The sequence below is a fragment of the Terrapene carolina genome, unplaced genomic scaffold, assembly GCF_002925995.2.
Source record: "Terrapene carolina triunguis isolate 2854851 unplaced genomic scaffold, T_m_triunguis-2.0 Scaffold192, whole genome shotgun sequence".
Taxonomy (NCBI): domain Eukaryota; kingdom Metazoa; phylum Chordata; order Testudines; family Emydidae; genus Terrapene; species Terrapene triunguis.
Window position 1 is genome coordinate 2469004 of NW_020664543.1, and position 20780 is coordinate 2489783.

At 47.2% G+C, this 20780-nt stretch overlaps 1 protein-coding gene across 4 annotated transcripts in view; it reads left to right on the forward strand.

The window, feature by feature from the left end:
* The window catches only part of BAIAP2 (BAR/IMD domain containing adaptor protein 2), a 72842-nt gene that overhangs the window by 29549 nt on the left and 22513 nt on the right, over positions 1-20780 (forward strand). For all 4 annotated transcript variants that reach the window (XM_024201515.1, XM_024201514.2, XM_024201512.1 and 1 more), the window contains exon 6: positions 19637-19789. In XM_024201515.1, the coding sequence (XP_024057283.1) occupies positions 19637-19789 (153 nt within the window). The remainder of the gene's footprint in view (positions 1-19636; positions 19790-20780) is intronic.

The window sequence follows — 20780 nt, forward strand, 5'->3', positions numbered from 1 at the left end:
AATCAAAGAAGAAAATTAGGTTGGTTTGGCATGTTTTATTCTTGACAGCTCCATGTTGGCTACTCCTTCTAATCCTATTATTCTCTAGGGGTTCACAAATTGATTGTTTAATAATTTTGTTCCAGTATCTTTCCAGGTATGGCAGTTAGGCTGACGGATCTGTAATTCCCCCAGATCCTCTTTGTTCCCCTTTCTAAAGATAAATACTGTGTTTGCCCTTCTCCTGTACTCGGGGACCTCACTCCTCCTCCAAGAGTTCTCAAAGATGGTTGCTAATGGTTTCATGATCGCTTCAGCTAGTTCCTTAAGTACTGTAGGGTGGATTTCATCCAGCCCTGCCAACTTGAATGCATCTTTCACCTGTTCTTTCCCTATTTTGGCTTGTGTTCCTCCCCTCTTGTTGTTAATAATACTTCTGCTGAATATCTGGTCACAATTAACTCTGAAGCAAATCAGGCATTAAATACTTCGTACTTCTCCTTGATGTCATCCATGTGTAGCTGTTCTTCCTCGCTAGGTAGAGGACCAACAATCCCCTTTGGCTTTCTCTTGTTCCTAACGTATTTGTAGACCCTCTTCATATTGCATTTTGTGAGCCTTGCTAGGTGTAACTCCTCTTGTACCTTAGCCTTTCTGGTTTTATCCCTATATGCTTGTGCTGTTCTTTTGTACTCCTCCTTAGCAATTGGTCCATGTTTCCACTTATAGGATTCCTTTTTGATTATTCAGGTCATTTAAAGAACCCCTGCTGGAACCATATTGGCCTCTTACTATTCTTACCCTAGATAGGATGTTATTTTGCCCTTCACGCACCACTTCCCAGTGGCAGCCCAAACGCGGAAGCCCCTTCGCTAATGGCTCCCTGTTTTCCTATCTCACATGAGCTGAGCACCCTTAGGGAGAGAAGGAGGCAGCATGGTCCAGAAGATAGAACATGGGACTGGAAATTGGGAGACCTGGCTCTTCAGTTGGCCATTAGATCCTGGGCAAATCACTTCACCTTTCTCTGCTCTCTCTAAACTGGCGAATGATGTTCAGTTTTGCAAAGTGCTTTGAGATCTTCTGATGAAAAGCATTGTATAAGAGTCAGAAGTCAATTGGGCTCATTGGGCAGACCCAAGTCAGTTTCGCAGCCAGCGGCAAACGATGGAATCCTTTGCCCAGCATCCCGTCCAACCGCCTTTGACTGCTCTAACCTGATGGGATCGGATACCCATTCTGCAGCAGGGTGAATTGGAAGTAGCCTTTTAGTCCAGCACCTTAACCATTCAGCCAGTGCATTAATTAATTCTGTCTCCTTGAATTGACTGAGATTGACTCTTCTCTTATCAGTGAAAGACCCAAGAAATAAAATTTTCATCCTAGTGAATTTCCAATGTCGGACACATCTCCTTCTGGATCGCATTCTGCTGAAATAATTTCTGTAGCCTCCTGGCTTTAAATTCCTATCCATTTCTCCCCCTCCACTCCCTTGGTACGACAGCTTGTACATGCTGGAGGCGTTTTTTCGTTAGACAGCAAAAAACTTACCTAAATAGTGACTTTTGATTCAAGCATACTTGAAAACTGCATACCGTTTTCTAATCAGATTTTGATTGCACCCTCCTGAGACTGCTGCATTTGAGTCCCTAGGCAGAGAGACTCTCACTTGTCTCTCAAGAGCAGCAGTGCACAGCAGTTTGTGTCTTGGGGGGAGGAGTGTGGGTTTTTTTTTTTTAAATATGCACATTTTAAAAGGCTAAAGCTTCAGGATTTCCAGGCAGGGATAAATGGGGGATATTATTTCATTTCAATGTATCCCACAAAGAGTTCTGAGAAGGCATTGCTGACATATGCAGAGCATCAGGAATTACTCTCCTGGGTACGTCCTACATTGCAGTAAAAGACCTGCAGCATGCCCATGGCTGGCCCAGGTCAGTTGACTCCGGTTTGGGCTGGGGGAGGGATAGGCTAAACAGTGCAGGGTAGATACTTGGGCTGGAGCCTGGGCTCTGAGACCCACCCTCCTCACAGGGTTTCAGTCAAGGCTCCATCTCCAGCCCAAACATCTATGCTGCAATTTTTAGTCCCACAGCCTGAGCCCCGCGAGCCCGAGTCAATCGACCCAGACTCTGAGACTTGTGCGGTGAGGCTTTTATTGCACCTTCTATTGACAGCAATGGACATCGAACCTGGATTGTGGCACAAAGTGTATTGAGGGGGTGGGTTGCTCAGGGGGTTAATGACTGTATTCATAGCATGAGTTCATTTCTTGTGGAAGTCACTGACCTCCGATTCAAGCCTCACCTGCAACACATCTGGGAGCAGTGCAAGTTTAAGCAAGCAATTAATCCATGGATCTGTAAACACCTTCTGGCTTAAAATGCTCTTTCTGCTTGTCTCTCTCGGTTAGTTCTAGCCACAGCTATGAAGTAAATACAGCGTCAATGGCACATTCCTGTTAGGCAAAATTAACCCACCGGCCAGATGACTTGCTAGCTCCTGTCTCAAATGCAAAACTTTCAGCAGCCGTGTTGCCCCTGGGATCAGTGTTACCCAAAGGTTATTTGAATGAGATCATACTTCCTAAATGTTCTTTTTATCTAAGCTGACCTAAACATAGGTAACAACTCCTCAGCCTGGGTTTATTGAAGTTCTCTGTACTGAAAAGCAGATGTGAAGTACTCACCAGCTAATTAGAATGAAGGTTATATAGGGGAGACTACACTTCGTAATTGTACTAAAACTCGGTGAGGGAGTTATTCTGTTAGCAGCGTGGAGCAGAAAGATCACTGAAGGGAAAAACTGGAAGTGTTTATCAGCATTCTTATCTCAAGCTTCCAGAAATAATTCTTGTGCTTGTTTAAAATGCTGCATATTGAATTTTTACTAATCTGTCCTAAGGCATCATTTATCCAGTGGCGTTTAGATAGTGGGGCTGCTGAGAGCCATTTAACAAAACTGTGAACCCTGCTGTTGGAAACCACTTGAAGCCCGGGGTGCTGCCACACCCCCAGCACCCTGAGTTCTAGCACACATTCTTGTATCCACCTGAGATTGGCTTTTAAAATTAGCTTCTTAAACAATCTAAAGTGTATTGGTATAATAAAACATGCAGAGAAGTCCTGTTTACTAGTTTATCTTGCTTGAAGACTTGATGAGTACATGAACTCTTAATTTAAAGATTTTTAAATCACTTCTGAATATCTGCTTCCTTGCAACATATTTCTCTTAATTGCCAGCTGAAAGAGAAGGAATGGTAGACCAGTGGGCAAGGATATCTTTAGATGCAGGAAAACCCAAGGCACCAAGATTGGCAATTAGCTATCGCTTGCTCACGAATGTTGCCTGTATGGACAAAGAGAACTAAAATCCTGCCACTGCTCCTTTATCTCCTCTGAGTCATCTAAGCACCTAGAGACTGCATTGTCCTTATTCTTGCAGGGATTCCCCCACCTATGATGTACACCTCCAAGTTAGCTAAAATGAATTCTCCCCTTCTCCTCCTCCATCTGCACCTCTCCGCCATACGAGAGAGAGGGTGACTATTCAGACGCTCCGTTAACTGAGCCTTTGATGTTCTTGACACACAGTAGCAGAGATGTGGGTTAGTTCTATTAGCGTGACTTGTTTTGGGTAAAGGGAAAGAAACCGGATCAATCTTTCAAGCACTTAATCTTTCTACAGTAGGAGTTTAGGAAGAGCTTATCTCTTTGGAAAAACCTTACAATGGTTTTTAAGCTTAAAAAGAGCTGTGAAAACTGCTGGATTGCTGGGTTTTTCTGGATTAAAATAAAAAGTTGGCATTGCTGAATTTGACCAAGTGCTGCTGATTCATCTCTGTGCTGTGCTGCTCAGTGTGTTGGGGCTTCATGTCCTCAAAAGAAAAAAGCAAAAAAAAGCAAACCCTTTTGGGCCACTCTTAAAACTATTTCCCCCTTTTCTTTACGGTGGATTTGAAAGCATGATTTTTGGGCAGCGTTAGCAAAACGGCTAAGCCCCTTTGCTGGCCCAGGATGCCCAAACTGCCATAGGCTCAAGTGGACTCTTGCCATAAATGCTCACTGGAAAACTTGGGATAAATGTTTAAATCCAGCGAGCCCTGGGAGAAGAACAACGTACAGCACCCTGTGGAGAATCGCGTGTGGAGGAATGGAAATGTCTCGTTCCTAGGATAGCAGAGGTCTGGTGTGAGGATGTGGCTTGGCAATAGGAAGTGGCATAGCTTTTGATTTAGTATGTGGAGTGGAACCATGTAACACAGCCCTACAGCAGTTTCATGCGGGCTGCATGCCAGGTGTAGTCATCCTGGGTCTGGGCCTTGTCCCCACCCAGAACTCTTCCACTCTTGTTTCTTGTGTTGGCTTAGCACAAGGGCTTGCCATGCTCAGGACTGGAGCTCCACCATCGTCTGTTTTTTCTTTTTCCTCTTCAGCTGATCTCGACTGACTTCCTGTATCTAAAGAGCAGCTGGTTTGAGGAGGAAACCTCTTGCCTGGGGTACGGAGGATGGAAAAACTTGCCAGCATTGGAAGTGAAGAATCCCAGCTTTACTGGCAGCTCTGAATTCTCTGCTGAACAGCTACTGATGTCACACAGACATCCAGTCTTGTTCCACAAATATCTGATCTCTGACAACTCTGCTTATTTCAACTAGAGAACCACTTGCTTCTTGGCAGAGGAATTGGCATTTGGCTCAGATGCTGCCAACTTTTGAGTTTTTGGGGTGTTTTATACCCTGCTTAGCACTGTCTGTGTGGTTGTTGTCTTCTAAAACCAACCAACTTGGGGCTTTAAGGAGGATGCACTTCTAGAGACTCTAGTAAAGTGGAGCCATGCTTCACTGAACCAGTGTCTGAAGGCACCTGTGTTGCAGATGAGTTTGTTTTGTAGTGAGAGAAGTTGCTGTTGGCAAAAATATCCTGGCAGTTACAGAAAAGTCATTCTATTCCATAAAAAAAACCACTTGAGGACTCCTAGATTTAAGTTATCGTATCACTTAAACACAAGTGACTGTTAAGCAGCCAGGATTCAGAACCTATGCAGTGTTCTCTGTTCTCATATTTAGAACTGCAGGAAGTGTAATTGCTCTTCTGTGCCATTTCTTGGTTTGCTGAATTACAGCCGTTTTTGTCATTTTGTCCTGAAATTAAACTGAAGCTTAAGTCCGTGCCCCAGGAGGATAGGACTAGTGGCTGCTCTGTGAATAGGCTCAAAATGTGTTTGACTTCTTCCCGTTCCATTCCCTCCACCCCCACCCCCACTATCTCAGCCTTCCAAGACCCTCCAGCACATCCTTTCCACGTCTAACTAGGATGTGTCCAGGACTAGACAAATAAGACTCCTGAAGCTGTTTGGTTTCTGGCATACCGTGTGGCAGAGCAAGGCCATGATGAATCTAATCTTTGAAAGGGCCATGGCTTAAGAGTTGCCCGCTGTGTCAGATTGCCAATGGAATTGAGGCCAAACAAGTATCACCTGTGATTCTTCTGGCGAACTCCTGCTTTTATTCTCCTTTTCACAAAGGGAAAGATCAGCGCCTAATCCGGATCAGGCGTTCAGACTTCGTTTTGCTGTTTATCTTGGATGTGGGAAGTTGTACGTTGTCTATCTCTGGGAAGAATAGGGATTTGAGGTGAGGCTTGATCAAGCAGACACAGACAGGCTTGCTCGCAGGACTCCACTAAAGTGGACGTGTCAGTGTTCACTTCCAAATGAGCCCAAAGCAGAGCTGGTAAAGCCCCTTCTCTCTGAACAGCTTGGGTGCCAGGACCGAGCTAATCCTTGCCTGAGCGATCACCTGCCTGTCTGAATGTTCCAGCTGAAGTGTGAGCTCTCCTGGCATGCTTGCTTCCTTCACTAGAGTGTTTAGTGGGTGAGGGAGGGACTCTGAAGATTAATGTAGCTAAGTGGCGGAAGCATCATATGATTTTCAATGGAAAAAGCTCTGCTTGCACGTTATGGTGTTGGCGCCTACAAGCAACTCCTAGTGTGGCTAGTTGTTGACTTGTGTATTGATGATCTTCTGTCCTGGTTATTATCGCTATTTAATACGTTGCGTTAGCTGATTGCTCAATATCTGTCTGTCTCTTTGTTTTGAAGCACAGTCGCTTTGGGTAACAAATCTTAAATCTGAGTCTAGTACAGTTGAGTCTGAAAACACTATCCGTTTCTGGGATCACTTTTATTGACTTGCTGAATATCAATGCTCCCCCTAAATCAGTGCTCCCCAAACTGTGGGGAGCACCCCCCAGGAGGACACAGAAATGTTCAGGGGGGCATGGCGGTGCAGGGGTCATGCTCTATGGAGGGTGGGGAGGAAGTGCCATCCAGCCCTGCTCTGGCCTCTGCTCCCAGCACCCCAGCCTCAGGCTGCAGATGGATTCCATGACGGGGGGGGGGGGAGCATGACAGAAAAAATGTGGGGACCACTGCCCTAAGTTGATTTCCCACCCCCACCCCCAATGTTGGTTCAGCCAGGTAGGCTTTTGTGTGATTTGCAACAGCAGAAAAGCAGGAATCAAAGAATTTATTTCGAAAGCTCTTTTTGTAGTTGTGCTAAATATTCTGACCTCTTTCCTATAAAGCAACCAACAATCATACCGTCCTAATGGGTTTGAAATTGAAGCTCAGACTTAAACAATACAGGTATCAAAACCTTTGAAGGTCTCAGCAGGTGGGCTGATAACTGGGGGAGTGGAGAATCTAAGAATGGGGTGGGGGGGGATCCTTGAACAAAGAACTTGATAACGGTTTAAATCTCAGCCCTGAAGCTGAGGGGTAGGTAGTGTCTGCTGAGAAACTGACTGTAACCCAGTCCTCAGGACAGTGGGGATACCAGGGGTAAGTCAACCCACTTAAGTCTTGCAGGAAAGGCTAAGTTTAAAAATATATAATAAAATGCCTTTCATTATTTTAACCCTCTTCTCTGACTGCTGTGTTCCTATGGATAAATAAATACTTGTTTTGAACAAGTTACTCAATGTCGCTGCATTTACTACTGTCTGCAGCTCCTAGAAGAAACCCAGTTGGACCTGCTGAGGAAACAAGGGTGCTGTAACCTGGAGACCCAGTCTAAAAGTGGGGTGAACGGCAGGTTTTCACTCTGAGAGAAGTGCAGGTGCCGGGCCTGCCTCTTGGAAGGGTGCCCACAGAGAGACTGGCTAAGGGGTCAAAGGTACAACTCATCCTGGAACTGTGACACTTGCCCATTCTTAGAGACTTCACCCATCCTCTTTATATTGCATTGGCAAGAACAGTATAGGAGTACAACAGACTTCTTCCAGCCAGGGGACTTGCTAATGTTGCAAAGTTTTCATTCGTACTTAGTATCAGGGGGTAGCCGTGTTAGTCTGTATCTACAAAAACAACAAGGAGTCTGGTGGCACCTTAAAGACTAATAGATTTATTTGGGCATAAGCTTTCGTGGGTAAAAACCTCACTTCTTCGGATTCGTACTTAGGTTATTCCGGTCGCTCTGTGTGGGGGGACGGGAGGGGACGGGACACAGGCAGCAGCAGCCTTATGTAAAGGGTAGGTTAAGTTACACTGATACGTGATTGGAGTTGAACTCCTGGGCCAGGTATCTAGTGCCTTCAGGTACATACGCATACTCTTCTCCTTTCTGAACACTTGAAATGCCATTGGGTCAAATAGCTTGTAGTTTTCATAAAGGTTTTGTAATTGAAGCCTCACTTTGATATTCCCATAAGGAGAAATAATTTTAGTTATAGGTCAGGCAATCCTAATTGATAAGGACTTTGCTGTAATGAGGCCACCAGCTTTTATATAAAGACCAATAAAAAGAATTATGTCAAAGCTCAGAGGAGGCGCTGAATAATTGACATGAAGTTTAAAACACTAAAAATGAATCCGGCTCGATTTCCTGAAGTGCTGAGTACAGTCACCAGAGGGAGAATAAAAAGGGATCCCAATTTAAAATCTCTCCAGTGCAGGTTCTGAGAATTTTGCTCCTGGGTTGTGTTTCTCTGGCCTTATCTCATTGGCCAGACTTGTTTCTCTTCTGGGCCTGTTCAAATTAGGCCTGGGAGATGAGGTTTAAATTTAATAAATATCAGCCTTTAGCTCCACCTAAAACTGTCTCCCCACCTCTTGTACTGAAGGTTTTTCTGAGTTTTTGCAGCCGCCTCTGCAGTTCCTAGTTATAGCCAGCTCCTGAAGCAGCCAAACACGCCATTGGGTGGAAGCACTGACCGGAAACAAAGGGTCCTGGAAACCTCATGAGAGCCTGGTGTAAAACTTCCAGCCCAGTTCTCGATGTTCTGGGCCTCGGAGAAGCCCCTGACTCTCAGGCTGTTTCTGGTAGTGAGCCCGTGACTCCGTGCTAGAGGAACCGTGACCAATCAAGGTATTCGCTGCGCTTGTTTCAAGGTCTCTAATTGGTGCATTGCTCGTAAAAGGCGGGACAGTGAGAGGAGGAACCGGCTCTACTCTCCTTTTTAGTCAGTTACCCAGCTGCTCCAGCCATAGACCACCAGTCTTTCATCACTAAGATCTAGGCCTTAGCAAGCACAGGTCTTTGAGCTCTGCAGTGTAGTTTAGCAAAGCTGTAAGCCGCTGTTATAAACACTTCCAGCACTGAGTGATTTTTTTTTTTTTTTAACTTTTTCCCTCTGAGCTGAAATGCCCCAAAGTAGTCTCCTGGAAACTGCCCTTACAGTTCATTTCTGCTCAGGTTTGGGATAACTTTGAAATGTGTCCTTCAGTAGAAAAATGGCTCTGCATGCTGCTAGTTCACAAAGACCGATCCTAGATGTTCTCTATTGAGGAGTTGTTTTAAGTGGCTGATCTCAAAACGCCCACGTAGTCAGCTGAAGAGAGCAACTGGTTTCTGTTCTTTGCATTTTATTTAATGTCATTTGTGCATGGCACTTTACAGAGAAGTAAGAAAACGAGGTTTCTACCCTGAAGAGCAGTCCTGTGAGAGAGGAAATGTAATGAGAAAAGACCCTAGATCATGGAGGAATGAAACAGGAGGCCTGACTTCTAGCAATGATCGATTTATTAGCTTTGTGTGTTAGAATTGCCTATCCACATTTCCCATTGGATACGCTTCAGCTAGTGCAATAACCAGCCACATATCTCTGCTCACTCTGCAGAGCGTTTCATGCAGAGAGAATGTCAGTCGTGTCTTGCCTTGGGGTGGGTCTGTTGGGCCTTTACAGCAGATGAACAGTTTGTTTAACAGGAGATTTGTGGACTGAAATGGGGACGTGAGTGGCTGGGAACCTGACTCTGAGCACATTGAGATAGAACAGAACAAGGGGAAGGGCATCCTCAAGGGGGTGGCAAGGCGCTGGCTGGGGTGTGAAGGAAGAGGTGGGCAGAGCGCAGACTAGTAAGATGGTGCCTCAGTGGTGGTAGTGGCGAAGCGGGCTTGACAAACCGGAAGTGTGACCAGTACCTCTTGTTTCAGAGTAGCAGCCGTGTTAGTACCTCTTGTTGTCCCACTGGGCGCAGGTTCAGGGCATGGTGCGACCCAAGGAGGTAATAAGGCAGTGTGCATTACCTCCCGAGTAAAAATAAATGGGCTGTTCCTTAGAGAGGGAAGATGGCTGTGTGATTGGGGCACTGGCCTAGGGCTTGGGAGACTGGGAGTCGGTTCCCTGCTCTGCCTGAGATCGCCTGTTCTGAGACACCTTGGACAAAGTCCCTTAGCGCCTCTCTGCCTCTCTTCCCATCTGGACAATGGGAAAACAGCCCTGCCTTGCATCACAGGATAAATACATGAAGATTGTGAAGGGCTTTGAGATCTACTGATGTGAAGCCCCTTCCTCTCAATCTTGTTTTGTTCCTGTTACCTAGCCTCCCAAGATGCAGTGGGTGCTTCGTGGTCCCTGCCTGAAAACGCTTACAACCTAAATGCCAGTTGGGGGGTCACCTGCAGTAGGCTGGTGAGGGGGGAATTATCAGAGAGAGAACATGGCTAGCTCAGTGCAGGGATTCACTCTGGCATCACTTCTAGAGGACAAGTGTGGTAGAGAGGCGTTTTGGAGGCATTTCAATGAAGCGACGCCGCAGTGAATCAGAATGAGGGGTTGCACCCAGTGCAGAGGGGGTGGCAGGAAGAAGCCGAAGTCTCTGCAGGTTAACTTGCATTAGCATAGTAGTTTTGAACGCTGTTTGGTGAATAAAGGCATTTAGGAATCATCCCCAAATACTGTGATATTTGCAGTCTCTCTGTCTCAAATGCACAAATGGGGGAAAACCTGTCAGTTAAGTTGAATATTATTGCAGAATTCAGTGAGTAAAATGACGGCTATTCTTTTCCATCTCCATTGCTGAGACACACCTGAATAGGGGTCAGTGCTGTGTATCTCGCAACTACTTATCCCAGTCTCCTCCCAAAGAGTGGGGGGCTGACTACTAAGGGAAGTACTGTGCCAAGAGCATTCTGAGTGGATTTCCCCTTACAGATTTAAGTGTGCTAATGTGGTAGGACAGTGTTTATGAAATGCGGTGTTTGCATATTCATAGGTCCATGTTCAGAACCTCATGGCTTTCTGGAGTAGGGGTTCTGAAACTAGGGGTCGGGACCACTCGGGGTCATGAGGTTATTTCATGGGGGGGTCACGAGCTGTCAGCCTCCCCCCAAACCCCACTTTGCCTCCAGCATTTATAATGGTGTTAAATGTCCAAAAAAGTGTTTTTTAAATTTATAAAAGGGGCGGGGGGGAGAGATTGCACTCAGAGCCTTGCTAGGTGAAAGGGGTCACCGGTACAAAAGTTTGAGAATGACTGACTGTTCTAGAGGGATTGTTTCTTTGCAAAAGAAAATGAAATGTGGTGTGGCTTCCATGGAAACCCACTTGCAGGCGTTCTCCAATCCAGGAGGAAGGTTGGTTTGTTTACCATACAAAGGAGAGGGTTAAGAGCATCTTTGGCTCATTTCACAGCCTGAGGTCTGCTAGCTGCTTGTGTGTCTTGGAGAGAGACATGTTAGTATCTCCAGATCATTCTTCAAAACAAAACATACAAGCCCCCTAAAATGTCATATGTTAAAATAATGATGGACTCACCAGCATGCTAGTAGATTTGCAGGAACTCTGCATGTATAATTGAGTGCCAAAACCTTTCTCTGAAGTCTTGACTTCAGTGGAACTACACATGTGCTTTAGTGGCTTGCGGCCAGTGTGCGGAGAGACTTTCAGGACTGAGCCTCAAATGCGGATGTGTTACTGACTATTCTCTAGTCTCATTCAAAAGGCAGCAACTCCAGTAAGTAGCCTGTTGCCCCTTGTCACTCAGCTGATGCATTGATTACACTGGCGGGTAGGGATAGGATACAGAGGGGACCTAGACAAATTAGAGGATTGGGCCAAAAGAAATCTGCACTTGTCCTTGTTGAACCTCATCAGAGTCCTGCACTTGGGACGGAAGAATCCCATGCACTGCTACAGACTAGGGACGAGTGGCTAGGCAGCAGTTCTGCAGAAAAGGACCTAGGGGTTACAGTGGATGAGAAGCTGGATTTGAGTCAGTGTGCCCTTGTTGCCAAGAAGGCTAACGGCATTTTGGGCTGTATTAGTAGGAGCACTGCTAGCAGATCAAGGGACATGATCATTCCCCTCTATTCAGCATTGGTGAGGCCTCACCTGGAGTTCTGTGTCCAGTTTTGGATCCCCCACTACAGAAAGGATGTGGACAAATTGGAGAGAGTCCAGTGAAGGGCAACAAAAATGATTAGGGGACTGGGGCACGTGACTTATGAGGAGAGGCTGAGGGAACTGGGATTGTTTAGTCTGCGGAGAGAAGGATGAGGGGGGATTTGATAGCTGCTTTCAACTACCTGAAAAGGGGTTCCAAAGAGGATGGGTCTAGACTGTTCTCAGTGGTGGCAGATGACAGAACAAGGAGTAACGGTCTCAAGTTGCAGCAGGGGAGGTTTAGGTTGGATATTAGGAAAAACTTTTTCACTAGGAGGATGGTGAAGCACTGGAATGGGTTCCTTAGGGAGGTGGTGGAATCTCCATCCTTAGATGTTCTTTGTCAAGCCTGACCTTAAACCCTGGCTGGGATGATTTAGTTGGGGATTGGTCCTGCTTTGAGCAGGGGGTTGGACTAGATACCTCCTGAGGTTCCTTCCAACCCTCTGATTTAATTGTGACTCTTAATTGGAAGAACACCCCCCTACAGAATCTTCCCGAATACTTTCCGCAGCTCCTGGATTCTCCTTGGTCTTCCATTCAAGTAGAGACCTAACCTAACTCCTTAGGGTGTGAGAGATCCCAGCTCAAGGCAGTACAGCTGCAGGTGGCTAACCGTTGTTCCTGTTATATCCCTGAGAGATCACTTGTGTCCAAGTAGTTGTACGATATAACCTAGTGAAAGCAAAACCTTTCCTTCCCCTTTGTGTCTCTAGCTTAAACAAGCCGGCCAATAAAATAACTCGAGCCTGTGGTTCAGAAGAATTGTTACTGAAGATGACAGATGAAGCACAAAGTAGTTCACGCTCATTCATAAATGGTATGGGGCTCGGAGTAGCGAACTTGTTTTAAGTAATGATAGCAAGACATAAACTTGTCACCCTGCCAAGTGTTCAAATCCAGTATTTTTAACAATAGCATCTCGTGTTTCCTTTCCCCCCTCGTTGCAGAGTAGAGTGTAAATCCGTCTGTGGACATGACATTGGGGAGGGGGAGGGGAGCTTAACAGGGCCCCTCTTGACTTAATTGCCACTTAACTTCCCATATGTCAGTCTTGTGCCAGAACTTTCCATCTGCATTGGTGGTGGCAGCTACTGGTAAAGCCTGGCTGGGGTGTTTGCTCAGCACCTTGCTCAGAAAGGGGAGGGCTAAGCTCCTTGGGGGCACTGAATGAATCTGCTAGTTTCGGATTGACTCGTGGAAGCTAGAGCTGAAGCCATGTCCTTCCCGAGGCTGCGGCAGGGTCGTGATCCCTAAACATTCGGTCTAGTTTTAAATGTACTCAGCACTATGGATTTTGTAACTTCCCTTGAGAGGCTGCTCTGTAACCTGATAGGGCTCGCTAACAGGAAGCTTTCCCTGGTCATCAGCCTTGCTTTTCCGTTTCTGAATTTCTATCTCATTACTTCTAATTACTCCCCCTTGTGCCACCTTAAATAAATCCTCTGCTTTTGGAGCTCACACTTTTCAAAACCTTGTAGGCGGTTTCCATGTTCTCACATCATGGTAGTCCCTTAGCTCTCTGAATCCTTCCAATTCTTTCATCTATCACTCTGATCTCCCTGGTTGGTCTTTAGATTCTGTTTCCAAAAAACTAGTGTTCCGGGCATGTTCCCACCAGAGCTATAGATTGACTGTTCCCTCCCTACTCGTGATGGGATGTATTTGTGTATGCAGCCCAGAATTGCGTTAGGTATTTCTGCTGCCACAGCCCATTGTAAACCCGTCAGTCTAGCAGTCTCCTGCGGTGTTACTGGCTTCCCTCTGCTGAGGAGTGGTGTTTGTTTTCCCCAAGATGTATCAGGGCTTGTCTACACTGGCAATTTACAGCGCTGCAACTTTCTCCCTGGGGTGTGAAAAAACACCCCCCCCCCCCCCCCCCCCGCACAGCAAGTTTCAGCGCTGTAAAGCGCCAGTGTCAACAGTGCACCAGTGCTGGGAGCTATGCCTCTTGTGGAGGTGGGTTTTTTAGAGCACTATCTCCCAGCGCTCTGCCGTGACTACACAAGCCACGTTAAAGAGCTGCCAGTGTAGACTAGCTCTTAGCTTGTGACGTTTTTTTTTTTTTTTTTTTTTTTTTTTTCCAAGCCAGATTGTTTTGTTTGCCAGGTCCCCTTTAGTCCTCATAGGCGTCTGTAACTCCTCCCAACTTCCATCCCTGGGAGATTTCATTAACGTGGTTCAGTCTCTCCTTTCAGTCATTTATTAAAGAGGGACCCTGATGCGGATTCCTGCAGTACAACTCAATACATTGCTGATTAGCGTTGCCCTTGGTTTTCACTCTTAGCTAGTTTTTCATGGAATTGTTTCTATCCAACATCATTTGAATTAATTTACGCAGTAACCATACATGATGATTGAATGCTTTAGTGAAATCCAAATATGACATTTGCTATTTTGCCTGCACTGACTATAAATTGATCACTCTCTGCTCGGAATTAGTGTTTGTCTCAAGGATTTTTTTGATCCTTCTTAACATTTATATTTTTTTATATACCTCTAGCCTTAATTTGTTAACTTTTGTGCCAGCATCTGGGATGAATTTATTGGTCTAAAATCTTGCAATCTCCAGTCTTCTTGTGTTAGTGATGTTGGTTGCTTCCAGCGTGCACGGCTGTGTTTTTTCTTCCTCTGTTGCATAATCTCCCACCAGGATATATTTGTCCTTATTCCTCCTAGTTATGAGCTGCTTACAGGGAGGGGAAAACCTGGTCCGTCAACTCAAAGCACCACACGAGTTAGTTGTTTGTTATAAATATTCAGTAAGCTCTACTGAGGGTACTTCTCTTGATTTGCTAAACAGACCTTGCTTGTGTTTCTAGCAGAATCTCTTACAGGTGTTGTCTTGTAACAGATTCCAGCAGCCCAAGAGTTAAAGCTGTAGGCTGGAAGAATGGCTGCTGTTCCGGGAATGATTCACGTGGGCAGTGCCTCCTTTTTAGGGCAGCCTCCTGTGCTCTCTGCATAGATGATGATGGCTTTCACCTTGCTGGCTTGGCTGTGAGTGCCTCTCTCCCCCACCTGGAGAACAATGGAGGCAGTTTGCAGTGCTTTAAGTGGAGAGAGCTCCTAGTCTAATTGGGATTGGTCACCAATTTTCAGGGATAATTCTGTGTCTTGTGAGGCTGTCCAGTTTTTGTGACTTGCAAGGTTTTACTCTTCCTTATTTCCCTTCCCTCCCGCACCCTGGGAGCAAAGGTCAGGGTGACCAGAGAGCAAGTATGAAAAATCGGGATGGGGGTTGGGGGATAATAGGCACCTATGTAAAACAAAACCCCAAATATTGGGACTGTCCCTATAAAATCAGGACATCTGATCACCCTAGCAAAGCTGCAGCTTCCTTCAACACAAGTTCTGGTCTCCATGACTCCAGGCCTTAAGTGAAAGCTATTTTAAAACAGAATTCCTCTCCCATCTAATATTCTTGGCTCCCTTGGTGCAGCGATGAAGTGCTGACATTGCTAATTAGGTCATCTTTGTTCCTAGTGCATATTTTACCTGGTGCCTATACCAGAATGAGGGGAAAGTTATTTGAAGGCTCTCTGTCAACCTAGAAACCCAGAAACACTTTCCTGAGTTGTCAGTCAGTAGTTTTTTTGAGGTAGTGGGACATTACTCTATTACACAGGGTTTCTGTGCCCCTTCTCTCCCTAAATTCCTCCCCTGATGCCCAGGCAGCCCCTGCAGGGTGTTTGAAGCACTGCAATCATTCACAAAGACTTGAGATTGTGTCTTGGAGGTTGCCCTCTGGGCCCATTCATGGGGAGAACAAATAGCAGTGGGTGTTTTGATCTTCTGGCATGCCCCATGAAACACCTCCTGCACTAAGCCAATACAATGGTAAGATGCTTCCTTTTTTCTCCTCCCTTTACCCACCCATATGATGCTGACAGCCTTTTCTGATCAATTGGAGCCTACCTGCTGCATTCTGCAAACGCATTGCGTGAGCTTGTTTCATAGTGTGCACAGAACACTGTTACGTCGGTTTCAAAACACACAGGCTGGCTGGAGTAGTGGGGAAGACTGGGAATCGTTTTTGAAGTGGTGTTGTTGTTTTTTGTCTTTTTGTTAAATGCAGTTTCTGGGTGCAGAACAGGTTGTTTTTTTTCTTCCTTTTCACTGCTATCTGCTTGGTGCCTGTGGGGGAGATCCAGGCGCAAACTAGCCAGAAGACTCTCCTGTGTGCAAAAAGCAGGATTCCCCAAGGGTTTGGTCTTGAGGAGGCATGATCAGAACACAGGACTGAGAGCCAGGATTTCCGAATGCTAATCCCAGCTCTGACGTGGGCTTGCTCTGTGGATTTGGGCAAGTCACTTCATCTTGCGGTCTGTTTTTATTTCCCCTGCGTTTCATCCCATTTTTGTTCTGAGAGCAGATACCGACAACGGCTGTGACTTGCTCCGTATTCAGTGAGAAAGAGAGGCAGAAAATGGGGGGGGGGGGTTGGAAAAATTCCATATTTGGTTCTCTTCCAGGGGAAATTAGTTAGTCCACAACCTCATTTAATGTGGGCTAGACTGTAAAACTGGTCATGACGAGTCTGAGATCGCCTTCCCTGCAAGGCGGAAATGGAGCATATGTAGTATTGAACCCTCCCTTTACATGGAGCATTTATTGCACAAAAGTGATGAGGGGTATGGAACGACTTCCTTATGAGGAGAGAGTAATAAGACGGGGACTTCAGCTTGGAAAAGAGACGACTGAGGGAGGATATGACAGAGGTCTATAAAATCATGACGGGTCTGGAGAAAGTAAATAAGGAAGTGTTATTTACTCCTTCTCATAACATAAGAACTAGGAGTCACCAAATGAAATTAATAGGCAGCAGGTTTAAAACAAAAGGAAGTATTTTTCCACACAGCGCACAGTTAACCTGTGGAACTCCTTGCCAGAGGATATAGTGAAGGCCAAGAGTATAACAGGGTTCAAAAAAGAACCAGCCCAGTTCATGGAGAATCGGTCCATCAATGGCTATTAGCCAGGATGGGCAGGGAGGGTGTCTAGCCTCTGTTCACCAGGAGCAGGGAATGGGCGACAGGATGGATCACTTGATTCCCTGTTCTGTTCATTCTCTCTGGGGCACCTGGCATTGGCCACTGTCAGAGGACAGGATACTGTGCTAGATGGACCTTTGGTCTGACCCAGTCTGGCTGTTCTTATCTCGCTCAAAGTTACAAGTATGCAGTGGTGTTATAGCCATGTCAGTCCCAGCATAGTGGAGAGACAAGGTGGGGACGATAATATCACTTCAGTTGGGGAGAGAGACTAGAACTTACCCAGAGCTCTTCTTCAGGTCTGGGTGTTCACTGGCCACTTCACCTCGAGTGGCCCCTTGCAATGTGTTAACTACTTATGCTAATTAATCTGTTCCCTCTTGGATTTAGCTGGGACACCCTGAGGGCTTGTGCACATTTAATGCTTCAGTGGCGCAGCTGCCCTGTTACCTATACGGATGGGATTGGTTCTCTGGTTGGCATAAGTATCCACCTCCCCGAGAGGTGGTAGCTAGATGGACGGGAGAATTGTCCTGTTGCCCTAGCACTGTCTACACCAGGGATTAGGTCGGTTTAACTGCGTTACTCAGGGGTGTGGATTTTCCTAGTGTAGACCAGGCCTGAGTACCTTTCCCAGACCTGAAGAAGAGCTCTGTGCAAAGCTCGAAAGCTTCTCTCTCTCTCCAGCAGCAGTGGGCCCCAGAAAGGATATTACCTCCCCCACCTTCTCTCTCAAGCTACAAGTGCTCTTCAGAAGGGGAGCTGTGTTTCTCTTGGATGTGATTTGAAAGATACGAGGCTGGGGATGCGTAGATGTGGTGCAATGCTTTGTAAGGCTGATGCTCTATCGCTTGAAGTGTACAGAAGCATTCTGAAGGACAAAGGAATCCTGAAACGGGGCATTGGCACAAACGGCCCGAGAAGCGAATAGCAGGTTCATAAATGTGTCGGTAGCTGCTGAGGAGAAGGCGCAGGGAATTGGTGAAGGAATTCAGCACCTCTCCAGTCTAGCTTGTTTTTTGAATTCAGCCCGAATTGACAGATGGTCACACTGCTTGGGGTCCTGTGGAAAGAGAATTTGTGGCCGGAGCCCAGCTGGTAACTGACTTTGAGGCATCTGTCTCAGAATCCTCCATAACAATTCTTACTAAGAGGCACCCCCGTTGGGCTTGCTGGGGATGGAAGCCATCCGTGGGCATGGCTTGTGCAACTCTTCTCGGGTCCCAGAGGTCATCCCGCTTGTTTTGATCAGGAAGCTTCAGTTGCCCTTGCTGAGCCGACGGACGTTTTGGGCAGGTGGAGGACTCGGTTGCTATTGTCTTGGTGGCTTTTTCCCCCAGCACAAAACTCACCCAGTTAAAGAGGAACTGGTGAAGGTGAAAGACCGAGCTACACATGGTGGTGGGCCTGGCTGATTTTTGTGTCACTTGCGTGCAGTTCACATGCAGAAGCTACGTACCTGAGGGCTAAGTAGCAAAAGCAAAATGGGACGATTGCAGAATAGTCTGACGATTTGCTGAAGGTTTGTGTGTGTGTTTGATGCAAATGCAAATAGAGGGGTGAGTATTGGCATCTGCCTTTCCATAGGGAATCCTGCGCAAGACCTACTGACTCAGCTGACCTACTGCTGATCTTCTGAGGTACTGGGCAGTAGAGTTCAGTGAGCTCTTGCTACTAGTCTGTCTAGTGACAGATCGGCTGGCCAGGCAGCACGTGTTACGGGAGCCGTTCAGGACAGGTTATGGAGTCTGCGCTTGGACACTGCTGGAGAAAGAGGTGGCCAGAAATGATTTTGTGCTCATGGGTTTCATTTAGTTTTTCAATGCATTTTCTAGATTGGCCCCAGAGAAAGGGGATGCCAGATTCCTGCCTCTGGGGCTGCGGCATGGGTGAGCACAAGAGGGATTTGGGGAGGGGCAGGTGAGGCATAAGGGGAAGGGAACAGTTCTTGTCTTGCTCACCAGCCTCTCCCCGGTCTCTCTTCTGTAGCTTCTTGTGTTGATTACTCTGAGGGGTGTGTGTGTGTGTGTGTCCATGTGTGAGATAACAATACTGCCCATGGTTTGCTTGGAAGGAGAGCGCTCTTGGATGCTGTTGCAAATGGAAATGTCATGATTCCTATCAGCATAAAGCCAGCAGGGTTTAAGCAGCAGAAGCAGTGTGTACAGTCTGAGAGCATTAGCTCTACCCAGGTGTGGGTGTTTGAGAGGGCAGCTGCAAGGCAGTTCGGCTCTGCCCTCCCCCCAGCCACCCACACGACTTTCGAAGCCCACGTTCTGAGTCAGTAGCTTTGTGTGGGGGAGTTTGGATGAGTAAAGGATGGTTGGGAGGGATGCGTGCGCGCGCACACACGTGGATGTGCACACAAACACCCCGCGTGTGCGCGCACCCCCACGTGTGTGTGTGTGTGTGCATATAAATGTTCTGTGCTTGCAGGCAAATTTTAAATCCAAACAAAATTGTAAGAGTTGTGTGTGGAGTATTTCAATAATGTTCTCTCTAGTGGGAGAAGTGAAGAGACATACAGGTTAATGCTGCATTTATTTCTTGGAGCAAATATCCAGGCATGGCAATGCACAGGATTCGTACCCAAAAGAACTTCTGTCTTGTTATGGGTTTGCAGGTGACATTTTTCAAACGTCCATTGAGGCGCAGGTAATCACGCAGTGCTGGGTGTGCAGAGATTAACCACATGCCCCTTCCAATCAGGGGCGGCTCCAGGCACCAGCACACCAAGCGCGTGCCTGGGGCGGCAAGCCGTGGGGGGTGGCCTGCCAGTCGCCGTGAGGGCGGGAGTCAGGCTCCCTTTGGCGGTATGCTTGCGGGAGGGCCCGCTGCTTCGGCAGCAATTCAGCGGCGAGTATGCCGAAGGCGCGGGACCGGCAGACCTCCCGCAGGCGTGCCGCCGAAAGCTGCCTGACTGCCGTGCTTGGGGCGGCAAAATACAGAGAGCCGCCCCTGCTTCCAATAACCTGTTTGCTTGTCGTCTTTCCCTAGTACATCGATGCTATCGGCAACAAACAAGGTGAGCTAGAAAACCACGTCTCTGATGGCTATAAGACAGCGCTCACAGAGGAGAGGAGACGGTTCTGCTTCCTGGTAGAGAAGCAGTGTGCTGTGGCTAAGAACACCATCTCCTACCACGCCAAGGTGAGCGACCACCATGTTAATCAGCCTGTGAAGCCGCCTCTGGATAGGAGACCCTCCAAAGAGGTCCAAGTGCTCCCATCAGTATGGGCAGTGATCACACGAGGGCTGTCAATCGTTTTGGTTGGGTGCTCTGTGATGGCTGCCCTTTGATTGGTGTTGGGTTGGAACCAGGGACCTTCAAACAGACTGGTGAATCTCTACAGTTTATGCTAATGAGCCAGACTGTCCATCCGAGCACTATACCAGACCAGTCCCCTGTGGTTCGGGCAGACGGGACAGGAATGCACACTGATCAGGGTACTGCACGTGTGCGTGTATGTGGTTTTTGGTTTTTTTTTTTTCCTGGGCTGTGTAAGCCACAATCTCATCTCTGTGAGGTGGTGGTGTTTTTAGTTTTCAGCCACTCCTTGCAGATTGTGCCCTGGGAGGCGGGTGTTTTGTCCAAAGATCTACGGGATGGCAGGGCACATGCCATTTATCTGCAGGGCCCTGTGGGTGCTGCTTTTCTGGGCTACTGAAGGAGGCCACCACTTCATAGCTCTCCTGGAGAGGCTGCCAAAGACCAGCTCTCACCCAGCCAGAGGAAGCCGATTGATTCGCTGTCTAGAACAACGGTGACTGGCGAGGGCATGGCAGCAGCACACCACGGCCCTGCTTTCCTTTAAAGATGCCAGCCCCATCTCCGGTGCCCCTGCCTCTGCCTAGCACAGCCCAGCTGAGGAACACACCTCTCCGGTACGCTCATGTAATCCTTGAGCTGTCATTAGTCACTGGGATGGAGTACGCAGGCTTAAAGAGGGGGGTCAAATCCCTGTTTGATCTGCTAATGAGTCACAAAACCAGACCAGAACCTGGCGCAGTCACCTTCCTCCTAAAGGGAGGTGAGAAAATTCCTGCTTCTCGTTTTCTGTTTGTCTCGGAGGAGCAGCGAGCGACAGGGAACATGGTGAGCTGGCTCCCTTTGTGAGCCATTGTGACTGCTCCCTTACAG